This window comes from Python bivittatus, unplaced genomic scaffold (assembly GCF_059951505.1).
Source record: "Python bivittatus isolate LINGU-HERP-01145 unplaced genomic scaffold, Pbiv_v1 ctg000330_np1212, whole genome shotgun sequence".
NCBI lineage: Eukaryota > Metazoa > Chordata > Lepidosauria > Squamata > Pythonidae > Python > Python bivittatus.
In genome coordinates, this window is record NW_028277058.1 from 44,759,872 (window position 1) to 44,783,551 (window position 23,680).

At 35.1% G+C, this 23,680-nt stretch overlaps 1 protein-coding gene across 2 annotated transcripts in view; it reads right to left on the reverse strand.

Annotated features, from left to right (window-relative positions):
• Positions 1–23,680, reverse strand: part of KDM7A (lysine demethylase 7A) — a 69,476-nt gene that overhangs the window by 13,928 nt on the left and 31,868 nt on the right. Inside the window, exons 3-17 of one of the 2 annotated variants that reach the window (XM_007427205.3) lie at positions 15,639–15,756; positions 15,021–15,181; positions 14,080–14,221; positions 12,842–13,028; positions 12,186–12,348; positions 10,070–10,157; positions 9,389–9,495; positions 6,028–6,119; positions 5,786–5,875; positions 5,106–5,312; positions 4,303–4,427; positions 3,510–3,637; positions 2,584–2,681; positions 618–766; positions 283–488 (exon numbers count right to left, since the gene is read on the reverse strand). In XM_007427205.3, coding sequence (XP_007427267.1) covers positions 283–488; positions 618–766; positions 2,584–2,681; positions 3,510–3,637; positions 4,303–4,427; positions 5,106–5,312; positions 5,786–5,875; positions 6,028–6,119; positions 9,389–9,495; positions 10,070–10,157; positions 12,186–12,348; positions 12,842–13,028; positions 14,080–14,221; positions 15,021–15,181; positions 15,639–15,756 — 2,061 coding nt within the window. Of the gene's footprint in view, positions 1–282; positions 489–617; positions 767–2,583; positions 2,682–3,509; positions 3,653–4,302; positions 4,428–5,105; positions 5,313–5,785; positions 5,876–6,027; positions 6,120–9,388; positions 9,496–10,069; positions 10,158–12,185; positions 12,349–12,841; positions 13,029–14,079; positions 14,222–15,020; positions 15,182–15,638; positions 15,757–23,680 lie in introns of both variants that reach the window. The other variant, XM_025166039.2, reaches the window with a different exon arrangement.

A 23,680-nucleotide genomic window follows, 5' to 3' on the forward strand; every position in this document is an offset into this window, starting at 1 on the left:
CTTGACCCCAAATTGAGATAGTCAGATTACTGGCTTCCAGAATGTGCTCTACTGTTTTCTTTTCACTTAGAATTATTGAAGCCTGGTCAAAAGACATGGACTTAGAATAAATAATACTGAACCCGGGATCTGTTTTGAGAACCAGAATGGAGTTCTTCCACATATAAAATCCACTACTAATTATCTCAAACTTTTGCAATTTGAGCAATATAATTTTGGAAACTCTTTTATTTCTACCTATCTTCTACCTACCCTGAAATGTCCAGTCACAGGACAACTTACCATATTCTGTTTTATAACTCTGAGAAGACATCTTATCTTTATGTCTATTTTTAGAATAGCTTCTATGTTCTGGAACAAAGCTCCTTCGGTTAGTGCAGTCTGTGCTCTGAGTATGACCTGGTAAACAAGTGGTATAGTGCAATCCTGCCATAGATAGCATGCCCTGAATAGCTTCTTCCTCCATACTTGTCGAGGTAGGACATTCCCTGAAAAATAAGGAAAGAGCAGAATGTACAGCTACATTTATTAAAAAATATATATTCCTATTCAATATTATTTTGTTCAAATTGTCTCCGTTAATTTTTGTACTACAGATCTCCTATATTGTTACTCACCTTTTATTTGCATTTTCATTTCTAGATGGCTTCTCTGTAATTTGAAACAGGTCCTTTGTTACTTTAGTTTCTTCTTTAAAAATTGAAGTTACTTCTTGTTTCTCATCATCTCCTGAGCTTTCTGATTCCTCTAGTGAGGAGTCCTTTTGCTGGAGGGAGAGAAAAATCATTTAAGCATTCCACTGACTAAATATAACTAGTGATTTAAGCTGTAGTTAAGAGTTACCTGATAGATAAGTAACAGTTTTTTCACTCAAATAATACTGTAGTAAATGTGAATAGATTGCCAAAATGCCTCAGTGTAAAACCCTAGCCTTGAGATTGTTATCTGGAAGAACACATTCAAGAGTAGTGTGTAATTTAGGGGTCTTCTTGGACTCACAATTCCTGCATGAACAGGTGGCAGCTGTGGCCAAGAGAGCCTTTGCCCAGTTTCATCTGGTATGCCAGTTGTGCCCTTTCTCTGATTGGGAGACCCTTTGGGCAGGCACTCACATCCTAGTCACCTCATGGCTTGACTACTGCAATACCCTCTATATGGAACTGCCCTTGAAAATCACTCAGAAGCTCCAGCTGGCCTAGAATGGAAGTGATAGGCATGACTCAGTATGCCCATGAGACACCTCTACCTCGTGAACTGCACTGGTTGCCTGTATGATTCCAGGTGCAATTCCATGTGCTGGTCATCACCTATAAAGTCCTACAAGGCATAGGCCCAGGTTATTTGAAGGACCATCTATCTCCCAAAGTTTCTGCCTGGCCAGTATGTGCTAACAGAGTTGATATACTCCAGATTTCTTCGATTAAACTGTGCAATCTATCAGGCCCCAGGAAGCATGCCTTCTCTGTCACAGCACCTACCCTCTGCAATGAGATCCCCCCTGAAATCCATATAGCTTCCACCTTGTTAGCATTTCATAACTTGAAGACCTGGTTGTTCTCCCAGGCCTTGGGTTAAGATAGATGTATGTTTGTATATGTTTTTGTATTGAGAGATTGCATACCATCCTATTTTTGTTTCACATTATGTTTTTATTACTTAACATATGTGAGCTGCTTAGAGTCAGTTTGGAGTTGGGCAGTGCCTAAATTTAACTAAATAAACTGTTCTAAATATAAAGGTGAAGTTTAAAGGAAAATAAGATGAAAATATCCCCCAACTGAAAAACATTTCTAGCTTGTTTATACCTTTGTAACTCTTTCACACTTATAAATAACGGAGTAACTTGGATTTGGTGTGAATGGACTTGATTAAAGAGAATATCCACTCACTACAGGACCCCAATTGTTATTCAATATCGCTTAATCACATATTTTAAATCATGATCATATGCTATGATCAGTCAGGAATCAAGGAAATTTGAACAGGAAGGAAACCATTCACAGTACAAAAAGGAGAAGCTTAGACTTAGGGGGAAAAAAGGGGAAACATTTTGTAAAACTCCTAGTATTGTATATACTCACGTAACTGCAAGCTATTTGACTCCTGCTATCATCAAAGAATCCCAGCCATACATAGATGGCATAATCCATAAAAAAGATTGCTAGTTCAAAAACATTTGAAAATACTATTTTTTCCCTAAATAGATTACCAATTTTAGTTCATTAACAGAGGAGCGCAACAAAGCAATCTGCAAACAAGCTCTAGAAATACAAGGGCACTCCTGGGAGATACATAGGGTTAGCACTCCACAAAGTGATCTAATATGTGTACCCCTGGAGTGAACGCTGTGTATAAGGAAGGGCTTCCCTTTGGAATCTACATCATTGTCAACAAAATATCAGCTTAGTCTAATTTTAAGACTGTTTCTGCCTAACTCACCTTTCAGCTAATCTTTGCTTTCTTAGTCATACACAGAAGTATTCTTGACTATTTTTTCTATATTTCATTTGAAACTAAATGTTCTTTGGATATTAAAAGTGTAATTCTTCATTGATTACTACTCTGAAACATGTTATTATTTACCTGGTTAGTGCAATCAGGTTCAGATTCTTCTGAATCAGAAATATCAGAGTATTCTGAGCTGCCATTCCTGAGTTCTGATTTCACACTTTCAAAAAACACTAGAAGGAAAAAGAGAGACATTCGATTTTTCATTATATACTTTATCTTATATTTTCTTTTTCTACCAATCTTTTTATCCAACAACAGTTCATTCTTAGAAGCAAACAGAATTTGGTGTCACACTGTACACCACAGAACACTAATAAACTACTTCAATTTATTTTCTAAGGAAAGATCAAATGTGATTTTCTCCCCCACCCCATCCCCATAACTACAAAGTCAGGTCCATTTTTTTTTACATATGAATGAATTCACACATCTAGTATGAATTAGTATTTAGAAATGCCATCTCTGCCTAGGTTTAGGTAAAATGTAAAAATCATATCCCTTGCTTACGTTCTAATGGATTTTAAACTCTACTGATTTGTCTTTAGAATTCTTCTGATTTGGTTTTCACTGGTGGTACCAATTTTAGAACTAAAATTATGAGAAAAAAATATTAAAAATATTTTAAAATTCTAAGTAGTAAATTTCTAGATATAAAGATCCAAAATAGCTCCTTTAAAACATTTTGAACATTCAGTCTAGTATATTTCTAATAAATATATGGACACAGCCTTGCTCAGCATATGTAAAAACTTATATGCCTGAGTAGAACTACAAATAAACAAAATCAATGTTTCCCTGTTTAGTATATGAAAGAATTAATGTTCCCAAGTTTAGTATAAGAAAAAATACTAAAAATTCATCCTTCCTTCTTTTGTGGCATTGTCAAAGCTAGCCTGATGATGAAATCACATCCATCAATAATATATACAACAACTGAATATATAAAAATATAGGTACAAAAGATCTGAATTATTAATTCAAGAAAAAAATAAGCATACTATTCAGTGGTTTCTGTGTATCTGCATGGGACTTCTGCTCTTCCATCTTAATAGTACTTCTCTTCTCATCCTCATCTTCACTGTCTGCTGTGTATAGACTTGGATCTCTGAAGGGTTGCCGTTCATCTCTGTCACAAAATAATCTGTTATGAAGGATATCCATTGTAGTTTTCCCTTTATTATTTTCTCATCTTTTAAAAAAATGGTATCTAATTTTTACTATAAATATTTCCTTAGAAGAATGAATACTAAAAACTCGAAATCAAACTAAAAATCAATTTGACTATGATTTACCTGAATCTGGTCATATTGTATTTTTACTGATGAATTTCTCAAAAGATTGCAGAATTGTTAGAGTTTTTTCCTTCATAATAACTCCTTTTAAATCATTTTAAAGTACACCATGTTAGTAATATTAGTATCAACACTTGATATAATGAGTAGCTGTCAGAGCCTTTACTGATGTCTTCTTTGAGCCAACATTTTTTCCTGGCACAGCATCCCGTAGACCATAAACTAGCTTGGTTTAGCTTCCCTTTTATGACCAAACCTGCATAGCACTTCTTTGAGTGTTGCTGCTTCCATGTCAAAGTTCATTAACAGAGAAGTGGGATCTCCCACAAATCTGGATCTGGCCTTGCAAGTTAACAGCACATTTCTTGTCCCAAATTCTTATCTTTTAAACATTTACTTATAACTATATCCATTTCTCAGCCTAAAACTGTCAATTAAAAAAGTGAGCAGAGTTAGCAAAATTCCCTAAAGCAAAAGTCATGTAACATTTGTTTGGTACCTAATTATTCTTCCATTTGACAACAAAAGCCGCAAATCATTGTCTTTTGTTCTCCATTCAGGAACAGTGGAAGATGGTTGAAGTGGTTTGTTAAACCTTCCATTCAATTTATAATTTGCTATGTCCTAAAGCAAGAGACAAAACAAGATTCCATTTTTAAAAGCTCTGTGTAATCCACATTAGTGGTAGTACAAAGCTTATCTATAAGCAAAAGAAGAAAGAATGCATTATTAATAATTACTATAACACAGGTTCACATGTACAAATTATCATACACATATAGCAAGTTATTATAATTCTGTACTTCACAACACTTGATCGTATTTCCATTCTCTGGACTAATGAGGCTTAGCACCCATAATTATACACACTGCATCAACATGTCAAGAAGATAGCTGAGGCAAATACAGCTGGAAGTTATGACTTTTGAGCATTATTGCATAACACGGGACTATGAAAACAACTTTTCAACTCACATACAGAACATATTAGCATAGGAAAACTTGATCTGGACATCAGAGTCTTTCATAATTTTCTCAGCACCTTAATGGTAACCAATGATATGAAGCAGTGATGGTATATGAGGTATCAGATTAATGGAGATGGGGCTAGAAACTAAATATACTTATCACATAATCTTTAATACTCAAATCTTATTTTTCTTTTAATCTACATTTAAATTATTTTGGAACTAATATATCATGTAAGCACACAATGTTTTAGCAAAAATGAATTACAATCATATCATAGAATTTTAAACCAGACTTTTTGTGTCTTATTTCACTCTAACTTGTAATACTTGCCTCCTCCCATGGGGACATTTCTAATCTTTTAAGAACTTCTCTTGTGTGGAGCTCCAGAATGTCCAGATTAGAAGGTGTTTTGATAGACTGATCTCGTAGCTTCCTTGCTCTTCTTCTGGACTGATGAATGGAGGCCAATTCACTTGATGACCGTGAAACTTGACACACACCAGTTCCCTGAGTTTTTGTTGGTTTGTTGTTCTCTTCCTTTAATTAAAATAAAGCTATTTAGAATGGTTCATTTTTACAATTTCACAAGTTTAACATTCAGATAATGATGTACCAAGTAGGAAAAGAGATAAAAAAGGGCTGTTCCTTCCTATTCTTTTATTGTAACAGTGGACAATGCTCTCAGAGGAAGGTCACAATACAATTGTGGAGCCCTTCAAAATCCAGAGGAAAATATCCTGGCACACCTTGTGTCATATCCTGCCCAATATAACTCCTAGCTCATCCCAAATGCAGCCTTTGGATGCCAAAAGGTTGTCCCTACTGTAATGTGTCTTGCAAAACAGCATCTTTTGAGACTGTATGCAGTATGAAATAGAAAATTTTTACAATCCAGCTCAAGTCAAAATAATTTCCATTTGAGTCAAACCATTATTTGGTCCCGCCTTAATCGTTTCCTTATAAAATGATGCAAATTTTCACCATCACAATTAAATGTCTTTTATTCATACCTCTACAGATCGAATTACTTTAGAAAGCTGCTTAATTAGCTGTCCAGGCCTAATATTGTCTGGAATTTCAAAGGCATGTTCTGTTACAAGCTGTAAGCAAAATAAAAGAAAATCAGTTAAATTCTAAATATAAATAAAAGGTGATACAGTCACACATTTCTACAAAATGTTACTGCATTACAAAGCTTTATTTTTAAAAGTAAAACAACAAAATATTAAATATCATTAGTATTTGAACTTACATCTTTTTTCATCCACATCTTTAAAGCAGTAAGTAAAGCTTTCACTCCTTGTATTAAGAAAGTTTGGGGCTGAAAACCATCTTCTTTCAGCTCTAGAAATGAAAATTGAAGATTAGGTTAATACTGATGTCAGTAATGATTCTTCAAACAATTTCTCTCAACCTTTACACTGGTCAAATCTGACCCAAATATTTAAAATTATTATGAAAATAAAATAGGACTTTTCTGCACCAATCCAGGCTAAGTATCTTTAAAAGTAAGAGTTTATTGTTTACCAAAAATGTATTAGCTGCAGAATAAAATCATAGCTATATAATCTTTTATAGTGATATTGCAATGTAAATATTGTTATTTTAATTCATTAATGGGAGTAGAAATACAGGGAGTAGAAAGCTGTCACAGCCTCACTTTGGTCCATCAACAGGATTTTTCATACACTACACATCACTGTATAATGTTACATAAAACAATGGTATGCAAAGTAAGGAAAGATTACTACAAACATATGAGTCTTTTGTTACAAATAGCTGCAGATGAATCAAAAAGCAAATCAATCTACAAAGCAAGCAAATTTCCTAATAGATATATTCAATTTTATCTCTAGAAGGTAGGAACTTTCCAGCTTATAATTAGCCAATTACAATCAAAATATGGAGTAAAACCAGAAATACACTGCAATTCAAGCTTAAACCATCCTTCAGTCTCAGAGGAAAGACAATGCTTTTGTTGCAAACAGATGAAGATTATTTAAATTGAATGTCTCAAAGGTTATTACAGAAATTGAGCAGCAATTTCTTTCCTTCTCAGCTGCTCTAAATAGGATATTCCAGAATTGCATGCTTTAGAAGTGAGATACCTTCTGTGAAATTTTCAGACTACACATAGTCATTAATTTTTATTCCCAGTTTCCATGTAATGATAAGCCAGTGCAGTGTTTGAGTGCTCAGTGTTACCTGACTAAGTTGTTACTATTACCTGCTATTTATTATATCCAAAAGAGAATTCCTGGCTTGTTGTTTTCTTATCAAGCCACGGCCTAAAAATAAACAATAACAAACCAGCACACTTGCAAAAGCCAGCACAAAAAGAGTTAGGCACTGAAACATTCTAAAGTACTATGTAATAGCTTAGTATCAATATATAAATTATCTAATTTGTCTTATTCTCCAATCATTCAAGACTGTCATAAGGAGAAAACCTGATAACTGTTTTACTTTGATAAACAATACTGAAAAATCTTGTGGCACCTTAAAATGACAAATCAGTTAAACATAACTTTTAGTGTAGTGAAATCTGCATCTAGTATATAGTCCATGAAAGCTTATGCAAATTGGTTAATATACCATAAAATTCTGTTGTTTTATGCAACAGATACTTAGCTCTCTGGAAATTACAGTGCATGAATAAATACAAATGTTCCATTTCATTAGTTAGATAACACTACTGATGTGAATGAGCCCCTATCTCCCTGTTCTCAATAGATTCCAGTTCTTTGGCACAGGCTGACAGAAAGGACATATTTGTTTCACCTGCAAATGAAAATGTTTCTCAATTTGGTTTTTAAATTGAACTTAAATTGGGCATGGCTGCCTGGTTCAGTTTTGAAGAACAGATGGTAGTCAAATTCATTGTTTAGAAATCTGCATGCTCATGAGAGTACCTCTTCCATATCATAGTACTGAACTGTTTGGGATTAGAAGTAAACTCGATGCCTTCATATTAACCTTCCTTTTTGATTATCAATTAATTTTGTATTTACCCACAGTGCTGCTATATTGTTCTTTACACCAGTGAAACAGTCCAGCTATTTGACAGCTTCCCTTTTTTTCAGCAACTTGAATTTGTGATAAATACATTTAGTGTTTGAACTATATTATTATTGTTGTTCTTTTTATTTACACATAATCTACCAGATAGTCAAAAGTACCAAGTCAATTCAGAACTATCAAAACCTTCCCAAGGATCAAGGATAGTTAAGATACCATTGTAATATATATGCTATTCCAAATAATGCAACTTTTTATAATTGATGTGTTTGAGATTCTGTCCATTCCTATTGCATGGAAGTGCTTTGCCAGATATTTTGGTATGACACAAAGCACAACAACCACTACTGGCATTACTATTTGTTTCTTTTGCTTGATCTCTATTTGAAGGTCTTCATATTTCCCTATTTTTTCCTAGTTCTTTCTCACTGACCTTTCTATCTACAGCTATTGTGATGTCAATTATCAATATCTGCTTCTTTGTAACTAATGGTTATGCCTAGCTTATTTGGGCTAAATAATTATCAGTTTGTATTTGGAAGTCCCATAAGATCTTAATCTGTTAATTTTTTAGCACTTTTTCCATATTGTACTTCTACCAATTCTTTGCTGCTGGTAGATTGTAATTCTTACTAAATCGTTTTTTCTAAGATTCCAATGAACAAAGATGGCTATTTATTGTATATTTGTAAATAGTCAGTCTGCCAATCTTCTTACAACCACATACCAAGTGTTCAATAGCTTTCTCCTGTTCTTTCCATAATCAGCATTTAAAAATCATGCTGAGTTTTCTCAATTTTAGCTTTCATTTCTTTTGTACGTAGCAACGACTTTGTTATTGGTGGTGATGGTGGTGGTGGTGGTGGTATTATTATTATTATTATTATTACCATCAACATGGAAAAGCCAAAGAGGTTGGCTAGGACTCTAAATCACACATGGGCAATCCTGCAGCTGTGGGAAGCCATCTGTGCAGCCATCTGTGCTGGCACTATGGGTGTACAAATCACTAAAATTGTGCATGGTAGGATAATCTGCAGGGATAGCTATTCCACAGAGTATCTTCACTGTGAATCATGTGCTAGCCCAAACTGTTAGCTGGCAAGCTTGGGGATCATGATTTACATGGCAATAACAGCATAACCAATCCTCCCAGAAAAGAGAAAGAGAATGGTGTAGAGGAGAGGGGAAAATGAGTACATATTTAAGAAAAGAGTGGGAATCAAACAGCAGTCTATACTTTTAGAGTGAGAAAATATTTATTTTCATATCCATAAAACTGTATTTGACATCATTATTTGAAGACACATCCCAAAGTAAAAAAACCCAAACAAATGCAGTTACTTCCTTTATCAAAGCCCTTGAATTCAAGTGCAATGGATGATATGTGCAGGGTTGCTACTGTTGTTCAACTGCAAATATTTCAATTAGTATAGTCTGCATAATATTTCAAGACTGAATAAAGTGACTACACTGACCTTTCTTAATTACAAAGTATAAATAAGTTGCTTCTCTGACTGTGATGTGGTCACAGTCCCCCAAATCATAGAAAAAAGCCTAGCCTCAAATCCTTCTTAAAATATTAAATTAGTTACCTTTCAAAGTTTCCAGTAAGTTTTTGGCCACAAACCAACAGATGGCTTCAAAGAAAGGGAATTTGAAAAGATCTGGGGTTTTTAGCCTTTTCTCCATTTCATAACACCTAAATAAACAATTTAGAAGGATTATTTTATATGTATCACTGTAATATGTAATAACTGTTCAATGTGTTCATGATGTGTAGCAAAATGAAATATTCCCTGACAATCAAAATCTATCAAAATTCATGGTCAAGTGTAGTAAGGCCCAAACTGACAACTTTTTCAAGCTCTGGGATGAAGAGTTCCATCCGCTGCATTCAGATATATGAAGTATGTTTTTATAAATTATATGAATTCAAATATTAAGAGACAGAAGTTTGCCATTATATTGAGAACAACTTAAATAGTACTGTCAGTAACTCTGATTAAAAATATATATTCCTCTTTCATACCTGTTTAGCAAATTTCAGTTTTTAATGTAATTTTCTATGTCATCTTGTTAAAAGAGGCAAGTGGATCAGAATAATCTATTCATTTTATCTAGAGATCATCAGATAATAATAGTCTATTCTTTGCAAAATATCAACATTCTCTCTTTATAAGACTATCATACAATTTAACACCAATTTAACAAAGACATATGTTTAAGTTTATGGAAGACAATACTTGGATAAAAGAGGAAATTCCAACTCTAACCTGAGCTGCATGCCAATATTGAGGTTGTGCAAGAAGTTTCCTCCAAAAGCCATACAGTCCTGAGAAGTGAGTACAGCATGAATCCATCCTGAAACGACAAGTTAAGCCTATATATCCACAATATTTTGTTCCCAAAAGCACAAAAGAGGCAAGTTATTTTAACAACTGACATATTGTTCAAATCACAAATTTACCATCATATTGCTGTCATCTTATTGGATGATCAATATTTCAGTATCTTTTAATTGTACAGTACCAGTCTGCTGCTCCAGAAGTGTAACCAAAAATCTCAAAGTCAAATCAGCAACTCTTTCTGCCATAACTGAAGAACCAGGTTCAAAGCCAAGCTTCCCCTTTTTATCTAGTTCTATCTCAAAATTAAAAAGGCTCTGGGCTACTGAATATTAATGAAACATTTCATCAATTTGTATCCTTTTATAAATCACCTTAGCTTATACAGTTGAAAATAATTTACCCTGTATGAGACAGATTTCCTATTGAATAAATAACCTACAATATTAAGTGGCATATGTGGAGTAACATTCAATTGTGAGTATATTTATTTATTACATTTATATCCACTATCCATAGATTTTTGGTAGTTAACCATGGTAGTCAACAATACATTAAAAATATACTGTAAAAATGTTTTATTTTAAATAAAACATATTTTAAATAAAATTTGAAACTGTAAAATAAAATCAAGCAATAATAACAATTAATTACTAATGGTGCCATCCCATCCACTTTAGTTTGTGGAGTTCTTGGGGTTCTCTGAGCTTGGTTGTTTTCTCGCAAATGTTTCATTACCCGGCTAGGTAACATTCTAGCACTGAAGATGTTACCTAGCTGGGTAACGAAACGTTTGCAAGAAAACAACCAAGCTCAGAGAACCCCAAGGACTCCACAGTTCAACCCTGAACTACACATATTCTCTTCTATTGGTACCAATTTAGTTTTAAACTTCTTAGAGGAAACCAGTAACATGATGACAATCTGGGTTCCAGCAGAAGGCTGCCCCAAACACATGTAACCCCTCTGAGGAGCAGGGTCTGTGAGCCTCAGCCACCCACTCACTTCACAAAAGAGAGGAACCAAAAGCAGCTTCTGAGATTAATGAAATAAAATATATACATATGGTCCCATGCTGAGTTCCTTATCAAACTACCCTGGAAATCACACCACATGCATTGGAAAGTATAGCTATCAGCTCAAAAAAAAAAAGCTTGGTTGAAGCAAATGGAAGAAGTTCTAGGAAAACATAGACTCAACCTGATAGACACAAACAACTGGCCCACAATGAAGAAGAATATGGTATGGGACATCAGCAGACCCATAGTACTTACAACCACATACTGGTTACCAGATGCAAGCTAAGGACTTCACATTCAAATTCAAGTGAATCAAAATGACAGACTAATTAACTCCATTAATTTTGTCTAACAGATACAAGCAAGTGTGGATCAATGACTTGAACTCCTTGATATTTAATCTTCAGACTCCATTATGTCCACAAAACCTCAAAAATCAACTCTCTTCTGAAGAACACATTTGCCAAACACCAATGCTAGTGGCACTGACCTACAAATCCTTCAGCAACTTGACTCTACATAATATAAACAGTACTACAAATCAAACCTGGAGCTAATCTGCCAATCAAATTCAATATAAACCAATGCCCTATTATATTATCAATTATCATACTAACTTGCAGAATTAATAATTCTTACTATATTAGAACACTTAAATCAATAGATATATTTTTTGTAAAAATTAATGTAATTTACTTTAGATATCTTTACTGTCCACATTAATAGAAAAGTATGGAATAAAAAGTAGCAGGATTGAAATTCTTTCACAAGTTTAAATACACAAATATTGAAAACATGATTAGAAATGCACAATATACAAATGGATAATTCTTTAGCTATCTTCTCACTCTGTTTCAAATTCTTTACCTGTCTCAACTTTTATCTCCATATATGCATATTAATGTCTGAACGTCCATCTCTGAAATTTAAACTGAATTGCTGAATCGAATTAAAAATTCTCTGAACATTAGTTATCAAGCTCCACATACATGAACATGTTAATGCATGGGGAAAGAACTTTTTACCTGTTGGAACAAATAAGGTATGTCCTTGCTTCACAACACATTTATAACACTTGTCAACATTATCTCCAAAATACACTTCACTCTGGGTAACAGATGAACTCCAGGATTCATAAATTGCCAGGTTATCATTAGTAGGTTTGATCAAGTAAAAGATCTTTTCACCCTATGCATAGAAGACATTTCACAAGAGGTTATACATCTTTGATAATTTTGTATAACAACCATTAATATCACATAGGACTGCAACATAATGGAGGTATAGAATTTTATTGCTGTTTAGAAAGAAATGAGAAGTAGTAATAGAAGCTTATTGGAGTTAGGAAAAAATGATGGGATGGGAGAAAATAATTTCTGGGATCTACACAGTTAGATAGACAAAATCATAGAAACCTATGCAATTTCCTTTGTGCATAGCAGAACAAGCAATTCAATAGGTTAAGTGAGACAATTGTATTAGTTTCTCCAATCATTATGCTTATTAATATATATACTAACCTTTTAAAAGTTGTAACAGTACACAAGAGTATGACAAATCTTTATTATCCTTTTACTGAAGAAATGGTTTCAAGTGAGATATGTAAAAGAAACCATTCAAGATTTTTAAAATGAGAATACTATACATTTGCCTATTAAAGAAGTTAACATAGTTTTCTTACCCAAAGAACGTGATACCAAACAGAAGTGCCCCCAAAATCAATATGAAAATCTGTGTAGCTATCTTGAACTCCCATTAAACAGTACTTCTGAACAAAAGGCTTAGGGAAGACTGAGTCATCTGGCCAGTAATTTTCAACCCATGAAAGTTTTCTGGCAATTTCAGGAACTTCCACTAATTCAGACATCCTTTAAAATTCAAAACAAGAAATTTAATTTAAACAAGAATATGATGACTAAGGTTTTTTTTTAATACATGAAAATGTGGAAAATCTTTCCCCCTAGTCATATTTTCATATCACTATTTAGATAGAACAGTTAATGATAAACACCAAAGAGAGAGAATCAGTCCATTATATGATTTATTTAATTATGTTAAATAATTACTATTTTGTAGATTTTAAATATCTGATTCATATGAATATGTGTGCATATATATATGTGTGTGTGTGTGTGTATATGTGTATATATTCAAATTGGGAAGATCCCTATCTTATTACATGATAAGAAATAATTTTTCATGCTGCTTGGGTTGTTATATCAGGAGCCTTAATCCTTAAATTAGATAATTAGAAGTCATGTAACAGTATGAGATCACATAGTAGATTTAGTGGATTATCTTACTAAAATACATGAGAACATCCCACACAGGTTGATCTCTACATCTGCAATAACTTGTCAATTCCTGCTGTTTCTTTTCTTCTGTATCAAAAGCATATGTATAAAATGCTAAGAAAGGGAAGTTTTTTTATATATATCCCTCTATAGGATTAAATAATAGAATTACTCAGAACTGCACTATTAAATACAATGTGTTTAGCGTTTAGCACTTGCTCATAATTTGGTTAAGAGGCATAAGCCCAGGCATTGCATTCATTTTTTAATTAAAAAATTAAGGATATTTTTTTAAAGTAGAGCTTTCTATAACAAACATTTTAAAAATATTTTTACCTGCCTTCCATTATAAGAAATACATGTAGGTAAGTCTTTTCCAAAGAAAAAGCAATTGCATTCATTCATCCTTTCAACTAAGTTATTTTAGGGTAAACCTAAGCTTTAAATATGCATCATAATCAATTACTATTATATTTGCACTTATCTCTAACTTGTCACATTCCACCTTTCAACTTCATATTTCATTACTGCAACTGTTCAGAAAATCTTGCAATTATTGCTATATGCTTTAGTTTAATATAAACCTTTTTCTTTCTAGATATACATATGAAAATTGTATACTCACTTTGTGTCTGAGAATTCAAGGCTTATCACATTTAATACTTTTGGTCTCTCAGGATTTGTAAAATACTTAACATAATTATGGAGCTTCATTTTGCTATCTGCTTGTCTTGCCACATCAATAACATCTATCACTTTATCACCACCTGTAAAAATAAAACACATTTAAGTCTCCACATAAACCAATCAACAGACATCTCTAGAAATTACATCTCAGGATTATGGGAATATAGTAATTTGTACTTAAGTAACTGCATCTATTAAAAATACTAAAAGCTATCTAAAATAAGTAATAACATTTATATTTTATATTTTACTAATATAAAGCAAAATATGAACAGCACAGATACAGTTATGTAGAAACATAATGGTTGTCCCTCTTGCATAATCCAAAATGTATCAGTCTTTCTGAAAATCCTGAAACTGTTAGTTAAAGAAAAAATATAGCTATTGAACTGTAGCTTTTGGAGTATTCCATTCATTCAGGTGAGATTAACCTAAAGACATGATATTTAAAGCTTACAGCTGAAACCGAAGTTGTAATCTTTGGAGAATTCAACTTGAAGTATTCTCAGAAACTGTCACAAGCTGCTGCCAACAAGAAAAATTGTTTCTGAACTTCCAACCTTTATCATTTTCAAATTCACCTTCCCAAGATCAACTTAGGATCCATGTATTTAGAACATTCCCAGTTCTACTTGCAGATGTAAATTATAAATGAAGCCTGCAAAGAAGCCTATGTTGTATTGGTACTGCATGGTGGTAAGAGTTAGCATCACGTCCAGAGAACAGAATGGAAAAGGCTACCCCCCGTCCCCTTAGCATTCGTACATATTTACTTAGGTAATTCTATCTCAAACTATGAGAACCATAAAATATTTTAGAAAAAATGTTAAACCCATTTATTTTTCCTTGCCTTTTTGCATCCTAACCAACAGTCCATACCTACATAATGTTCCACATCTAGAACAGAAAATGTAGAAGGTGGGAGTCTGAGGCCTAAGCCATCTAACTTAGGTACCATAATGGGAACATCAAACCCATGCTTTTCCAGGTATCTTTGCGTCAATTGGCTTCCATGCATTTTCAAAATGATTTCATCAGCACTAGAAAGAAAAATACATACATACATACATATATATATATACACATACACGTATATTATTTTAAAAATGAACAGAATTTTAAAAATCCTGCTGTATCATTCCTAACCCAAAAGAGCAATGAGTAAATGTTCAAGCAGTAGAAATATTTTTCATTTTAAGTGAAATATAACGTTTCTGCCCTCCCCAACATTTATTGTATCTAGTAATTTTCAATAGCTTGCCTTAACTGATCATAATGTTAACATTTGCCACTGAAATAATTTTTCCAGAATAAATGTTTTTAGTGTTATTGGACATTTAGCTCTAACTTCCTCAAATAAACATAGAAACTCCCAATGAGACTCATATCCTCTAGCATGGTATAGTTTAAAGCATGAGTTCAGAATCATTATTTGAAGCAACTACATATACCATAGAATTTCCCACCTTACATGATTTCTAATGCAATCAGTCTTACCTTGGGAATGAACGGGCACGTAGCTGTTTAACAAAAGTTCGGGTTCCAGCTTGAACTGGCTTTGAACCATCATCATATTCTGTATAGTCATGTCTGTGCCAGTTTCTTCTCTTCTTCACTATATGGTGAAAAATAATGGACTTATAAGCGTCAATTTAGGATAGGGAAGGCTCAAATCCTATTTAGCCTTGAAATTCTCTGGGAGGCCTTAGGCCAAAACTATTTCTCACAGAAATGAATCTCACAGGGTTCTTGCTAGGATCACACTGGAGAGGGAAGAGAATGAGGAAAGAGGAAAATGTACATCACCTTGAACTTTTTGGACAATAAGGGCATTCCTGTAAGATGTAATCCAACTGTCCATTCTACCCTTTCTTCAATATACTGTATTCAGATCAGTCCCTCCATTTTTTTCTAACAATCCCTATCATGTTAATTTTAGCACATATAATTGGCCCAAGGTCACTGAAAAAATATTTGTTGTTGAGTGGGGATTTGAATTAAAGCTCCCTGTTTTCTGTCAGTAAAAGTAAATGAATTTCAGATCAGGTCCTGCCACTAGTAAATTATTATTAAAACTTTCCTTTACCCAGAATTGAAGGAAAGCTTTTTAAAGATATACTAAAAACTGGATAGAGTTTCATTCAAATAGCTGCAGTGATATTATATCAACATTCCAAACTGAAATACTACAATACATAAAAAATTGTTAATGACAGGATTTGGTATCATGCCAACTGGAATATATTCTAGAGATACACTTTTAATCATTTGCAGTCTATTCATGCAAGACATTCAGTACTGGTTAACATGTAGCTGTAGACTTTGAGCTATTCCACCTAGGTGTTTCTTGTTCACTAAATCATCCATTATTTCAGAACTGATAAACTCTGTTGCTACAATTATGTGAATGCAGAAATGTATTATAACAGTTTAAGCTTGCCTTTCAAATGTACAGGTTAGATTTTGCCACACAAAATAAGTATGAAATCTTAATTTTAAAATCAATATTATTAAACAAATTCTGCTTACTTCTGTGGCAAACAAGACTTCAGAGTAATTGGAATCCAGCAATAAAGATTTATGTTTGCCTGGATAAGTCTATAAAAGGACCAATGTTACAAGATAGCCTGCATGTGAAAACTGTTTTCAATATTTTCCGATTAAAGTTGTCCCCATAGTGCAAACCAATTTATGTAACAGCTCACCACAGGAACTGCAGCATTTTCTGCATATTGCAACAGATGGAGATAAACACCACACCTTCAAGGACTCACAGAGTTTACAATATATTCAACAGCAGCTGCAAAAGAAACATTTAGCCATAGCCCTGTGGTATCCTTGTTGTATGTAACAACCTTCAATATGTATATTTGTATGCAAACAATGCATATCACTTTATCCAAATGTGCACACCTGTTTCTTCAAAGTCAACTATCATTTTGGAAAGTAGCCAGCGGCATCTGACAGTTTTTAAGACAGGCAGCTGAACTACAAAAAATGTAAGACAAAGCCTCTAAGGTAACTGATCCCAGCTAAAAAATATCTGTTAATGGCCAGTATTACAAATAATCACAGCTTACAAATTACATATTAAAAGGTAAATGATTACTTCATACAAGATGCTCAATATTTACACTAAAAAGAGTTGAGTGGATTTAATAACAATAAAGCACCATTTCAACATCACATTTGTAAACTAAATTACTACAGTATTTTGTATGCTGCAGAGCCTAGTAAGATTGAATACATCTGTTGCACAGATGAACACAACATACATTAATCAGCATTATATTGTTTTTGTATTTGAATAGTGACTCAATTTGAAATTTAGATGGCAATGCAAATATTGATACTAGCGAGGATGAACTACATACATAAAACCAGATTGGCTTTATTTCCATAGTAGGTTTGTTCAGGGATTCATAGATTCTTCCCCAAAGGTATTTTCTTCAAGACCTTTTGGGTAATCAGAATTGTTGGATTATCTCAATATGTCCCTTTCCCAGCACATGAAGCAGAGCATATTCTCAATTTCAACTTTGCATAAGAATATGAAAAAGGTAATTTAAAAATAGAAGCAACTAGTCATTACTCTTGTCACTGTCAGAACACTTTTTTGGACAGGTTTTGGACTGATGGCCATTTTATATACTTGCAGAGATAGCAGACAGATTAGGATGGTCTGTCCTAAAGATGTATGAAAAGCTCTGGGGCATGACAGAACTGTTGAAACCCCTGTATCAATATGGAATGGTAAAGTGAGACAGGCCACTGACACAACTGATCTCTTATACCTATGGCTGTGAAGCTTAGGCAGCCTCCTGAAGATTTACAAGAAATGGAGCAGATCAGGTATAACCAGCAGACATCTTGTGAAGATGATCAACTATGGAGCAAAGTACATTACTGTGCTTATCAAATGACAATAATAAGTGGTAAAGGTGTTCTTCATTGTCATCACTGCACTCTTATTCAGCTGTCCAATATAGCTGTTTTATGTGGTTCAGAGACTTTAAATATCCATCTTAGCAAATGAGGTGTTGGAGCTCAAAAAAATTTGCTAAGACATATTTATAAGGCATTTTAGCAAGTTCAGACAAAGTACTTTATACCTTATCTGGTCCATTTTTGTGGGATCAGTTTGAGTTCTTGAGGACCAAAGATATGGAAAAGACACCTGAAGCTATGCAATTGACTACATCCCCTTTCAAACCGTCTTTTTACAGTTGACTTAGTCTGATCAATGAGACTGATTGGATGGGTCAGAGGGATAGATGTCAGACTATCTAGAAGAAGTGACAAAATGCCCACTTCTCAAGAAACTCCTCTGGACATTACAATTATTAACAGTTACTGAATAATTGCTATTTTCTTAAGAATAATCCTTCTTAAGAAAAGCATTTGAGAAAAGAGTAGCTGTACAACTTCAGATGCTCATGGAAAACAGTTGATTTGGCCCTTTTTCAAGCTGGATTCAGGCCTGGTGCAATTTTGATACAACTGACCTTGCTAACCTTGTGAATCAGCTCAATGAGTTAGAAGTTGGGGACACCTAACTGCAACGTCAAATACAAAATATTCTTTAGCATGAACTGAATCATCTTACATCAGCCTCACCACAACTAAGCTGTAAGAATCCACTTTGCCCCAAGTGCTGTTTAACATACATATATATGAAAGTGCTAGAAGTGTTTATTTCATTAATTTGCTAATGATACCAAAGTGTATTGCTCTGAATCTTCCAAGACAGAACCTGTGTAGCCCTGAGCTAATGCTTGGATGCAGTATGGGCTAGATGAAGATCAATAAAATGAGACTGAATTTTGACAAGTTATGTTATTCTGAACATGCCCAGAAATTTGCCCAGGAATTTGGAAGGCTGCCCTATTCTGGATAAAGCTGTAAGGGAACAGGTACATAGTTTAGAGGGGCACTTAGAGCAGGAATTTGGAAGGCTGCCTATTCTGGATAAAGCTGTAAGGGAACAGGTACACAGTTTAGAGGGGCACTTAGAGCAAATATTATTTATGGAGACACAGGCCATTTCTGTGCCAAGGACTACTTTAAGGATTTAATGGTATTGTGTCAAGGACTTAAAGACTGAGGATTTAAGACTACTAACTCATATTGCCAAGGAATACAGCACAATTGGGTAAAAGCTAAGTGAAAGCTTTCAAAACACTGGATCTCAAACTGGATGAATCATAGTTTATTCCATCTAAAATATTTTTTTCTGTAAACTCAAAAACTGGGTGAGTGATTCCCAAATTATTTGTGGCAGTAGGGAGCTACATTTATGAAGACCACAACAGCAATCTTCCTCTACACTCAGCACACCAAGATAACTTCAATGAAAGCTTGCCAAAAAAAAGAGAGAAAAAGAGGTAATTTGGTTTTGCTGCAAAGCACTCTTATAGGTGTTCCTTCATATTTCATATCAAGGTACTATCAGGATAAAGCAGTAAGGATGCTCTAATATTTTTATGTCCAGAGCAATAGGTAGGTTGAAATGATGATGATGATGATGATGATGATGATTGCATTTGTTGTTGCTGTTGTTGTTATTATTATTATTTTAAAAAATCAGCTTCTCAAGTGTCAGGGTATATGGCTGTCACATCTTCAGATGGACAATGATGAAAACTAGGGCATTTTGGGGGGGTAGAGAGATTTTAAATTAAAATGTGTTGTTTGTTTTATCTGACAAAAATCAAACACTGATTTTCTAAATTCTGCTTCTGAATTATAGTGGTACATTTGAAGTAGGGGTAGTAAAAGAAAAAAAATGTAATTCCTTCTGATTTTATTCTTCCAGTCTCCTTGCTTTTAAGAGAAAGATGAACAAAGAAAAAGGACCAAAAGCAGTTCACTTGGCTTGAATCCCAGAAGACACCAGCTATCTGACCACTTAAGAAATAAGGACAAAAACTCCAATTTTCATTACTTAAATATTGATAGACACACCTACTATTCAGTCTGCAAGAAAAAAAACTTAGCTATATTATTGTTCTGAAGTATAGACAATGACAAACAGCAGGTTGGATTGCAGGAGTACAGCAAAGGATAGCAAAAATAGACAAGCTTACAACTATTTGGAAGATTATGTGATTTTAAAAAAAAAACTTCTTTTACTCTTCTGTTGTGGTGCTATTTTTCATTTTTGACTGTTTTGAGCACTATGATTGGGCTGCTGCTAGACTGGATAACTTTTTTCAATCTTTGTAACCAGTACAGCAACAAGGAGCAGTCATATCCCTACAGCCTACTTAAACCAGATTGGTTGCAGTTGGAATGAAATATGATGGGGAGAGCATTATTAAAGACATGGCCTAACAGAAGAAAACTGCTTAAATTTATCTTTGTTTTTTAATTGTTTTTAATGCCTCTCAATTTCTTTAAGGATACCTGTGCTGTTTATGTTATAAAACTCTTGAAGTTTCTTTTAATAATTGAATGGTGGAATACAAATTATTTTACAAATAAATACAAATGAAGTAAAATAAATAGTTTTTATTTATTTCTAATAGTGAGATACAAAACCTACAGAACCAATAGAAAATAAATAAATAAATAAATAAATAAATAAATAAATAAATAAATGGTAGTTATACAATGAAGAAAACTACAGGTAGTCCTCGGTTAACGATGACTCGTTCAGCAACCATTCAAAGTTACAACGCTGTTGAACTAGTAGTAATAACCAGTCCTCAAAGTTCCGGCCATCCCAGCAGCCCCACGGTCACATGATTGTGATCTGAGCACTTGGCAACCAGCTGTTGCAGCGTCCCACAGACACATGATCACCTTTGCAACCTTCCCTGCCGGCTTCCCACAAGGAAAGTCAATGGGGAAGCCGGCAGGAAAGGTCACAAGTTGCTCGGGTGAGTCTCCCCCACCTGCGCAACCTCCCCCAGCCTCTCTGCACTCATGCCGTGCCTTGCCAGCCACCTGCACACTCTTGCACACCCTCCCCCACCCAGCAGTAGCCACCACCACTGCACTCAGGCTGCCCTCCCCAGCTACCTGCACACCCTCGCACACCCTTCCTGAGCTTCGCTGTGCTCACACCGCACCTCTCCTGCCATCCATGCACCCTCACGCACCTCTCTCAGCCTCACTGTGCTTGCACTGCACCTTGCCAGCTACCCACACACCCCTGCATACTCTTCCCAAGTCTCACTGCACTCACACCGCACCTCGTCAGCCATCTGCACTCCCTCTCCCACCCAGCAGCAGCCATCCCCACTGCACTCGCGCCGTGCCTCCCTGGCCACCTGTGCACTCTTGCACATCCTGCTCAGCCTCACTGCACTTGCGCCGCGCCTCACCAGCCACCCGTGCTCCCTCTCCCACCCAACAGCAGCCACTTACCTGCCTGCCAGCCTGCTTGTAAGCCACCTGGGACTTGCAAATTCCTGCTGGCTTCCCCACTGGCTTTGGTTGTTGGAAGCCAGTAGGAAGTTGCAAGGAAGTCCTCACTTAACAACCCATTAAACTCATTTAACAATGACAAAGGGAACTGCAGGGATTGCCATCACTAAGGGATGCAGTCACATGATGCCACACTTTACAACTGCATCACTTACCGATGGAAATTCCAGTCCCAATTACCTTTGTTAAGCAAGGACTACCTGTAGATGTGACCAAAAGAAAAGAAAAAAAATTAACTGAAAAAAATTCATGTAAAAATTGTTGATAGCAATATAAAATTAATTCAATCCTTAAGCTTATTTTTAAATGTAGACCACACAGAAATATGTTGTTTCATATTCTCGTTATTAGAACACAGAGATTTAACAGGGTCTTGATAGAGCCAAAGCTCTTCATGAGAAAACGATTTCCATGATTTAGGAACAGAATTCAACAACACATTATGCTCAAGTATAGTATTTCTTCTCAAAACTGTACTCACATATATAATGATTTGAAACTAAAACAAGGCTAGAGCTGAGATCGTATAAGTTAAAGAATCTTCAAACTTCTTACAGCAGCAATACAAAAAAAGGAATGTCCATCCCTTTTTAAACTTTTTTTGAAGAGCCCAACAAACACAAAATAATATTTCTGATGTATTGTTTTCATTTCTAAAACCATAAGAAGTATATTTTACATTTCCTAATCCCTGGATCTGCTGAGTCTTCAAAATTAGATTTTCCACTTTTTCATTCCACAATTCAGAAATGTACCTAATACTAACTCTAATTTTAATATATATAAATATTATATATGTATGTATGTGTGTATATATATATATATGTGTGTATATATATATATATATATGAATTATATATATGTAATTCATTTTTGTTCAAGTCTTTAAATAGCAGGTACCTTTGAGAATACAGGTAGTCCTTGCTTAACGACGGTAATTGGGACTGGAATTTCCATTGCAAAGCAATGTAGTCGTAAAGTGCAAGGTCATGTAACCGCATTTCTTAGCAATGGCAATCCTGGCAGTCCTGGTTGCCATCATTAAGCAAGGATCACGGACCATTAAGCAAGGACCTCATGACCCATGACTTGCGACTTCCTGCTGGCTTCCAACAAGCAAAGTCAATGGGGAAGCCGGCAGGTAATTGCAAGTCCTGGTCACCACAAGCCTTTCCTTAGGCAGCCTGCAAGCAGGTTGGTGGGGAGATGAGTGCTATGGAGTGTGGGTGGGTAGGGTAAGGGGGTTGCAGCCTGACACAAGTGCGGCCAGATGGGGAGTGCTGCAGCATGAGTGCGGGCTGGTGAGTTCTACAGAGTGCAGATGGGTGTCACAATGCGTGAGTGTGGCTGGGCAGGGGGTGGGTGTTATGGTGTGAGTGTGGCCAGGCAGGCAGGTGGGTGCTGCAGCCCAGTGTGAGTACAGCCAGGCCCCCATGAGTGCGCTATAGAGTGTGAAGGGGGGGGGTGCTGCAGGCAGGCGTGCACTACAGAGTACGAGATCCCTGGGATCTCGTATTCCGTAAGAGGGCTTCTCAGGAGAAATGGGAGCAGGAGCAACTTGTAACCTTACCTGTCAGCTTCCCCACTGACTTTGCTTGTGGGAAGCCAGCAGGGAAGGTTACAAATGGCGATCATGTGACAGTAGGACACTGCAACTGTCACATAAGCTGATTGCCAAGCATAAGCATAAGCATAAGCTGGTTGCCAAGCACCTGAATCATGATCACGTGACTGTGGCAGTGCTGCAACAGCCGCAACTTTGAGGACTGGTCATAAATACCACTCATTCAGCCCCGTTGTAACTTTGAATGGTCGCTGAATGAGTGGTTGTTAACCGAAGACTGCCTGTACTAAAACATGTAGGCCATATTTTTAGTTACATGTTTTAATTATATATTCTGCCAAGCAAATGTTTTAGATAAGTCATATTCCACACACAATATCTCAAGTCTTTAAAACAATCATATCACTTGATTGCTGAATACACATTTACCAATTAATGATCAAATGTGCCTGGCATCTTTCAAGGCAGGAAACAAAGATCCCTATTATTCCCGGACCCTAAAATTTGCCAAAATTTCAGAACTGTTATAACTTACTCCCAAAGA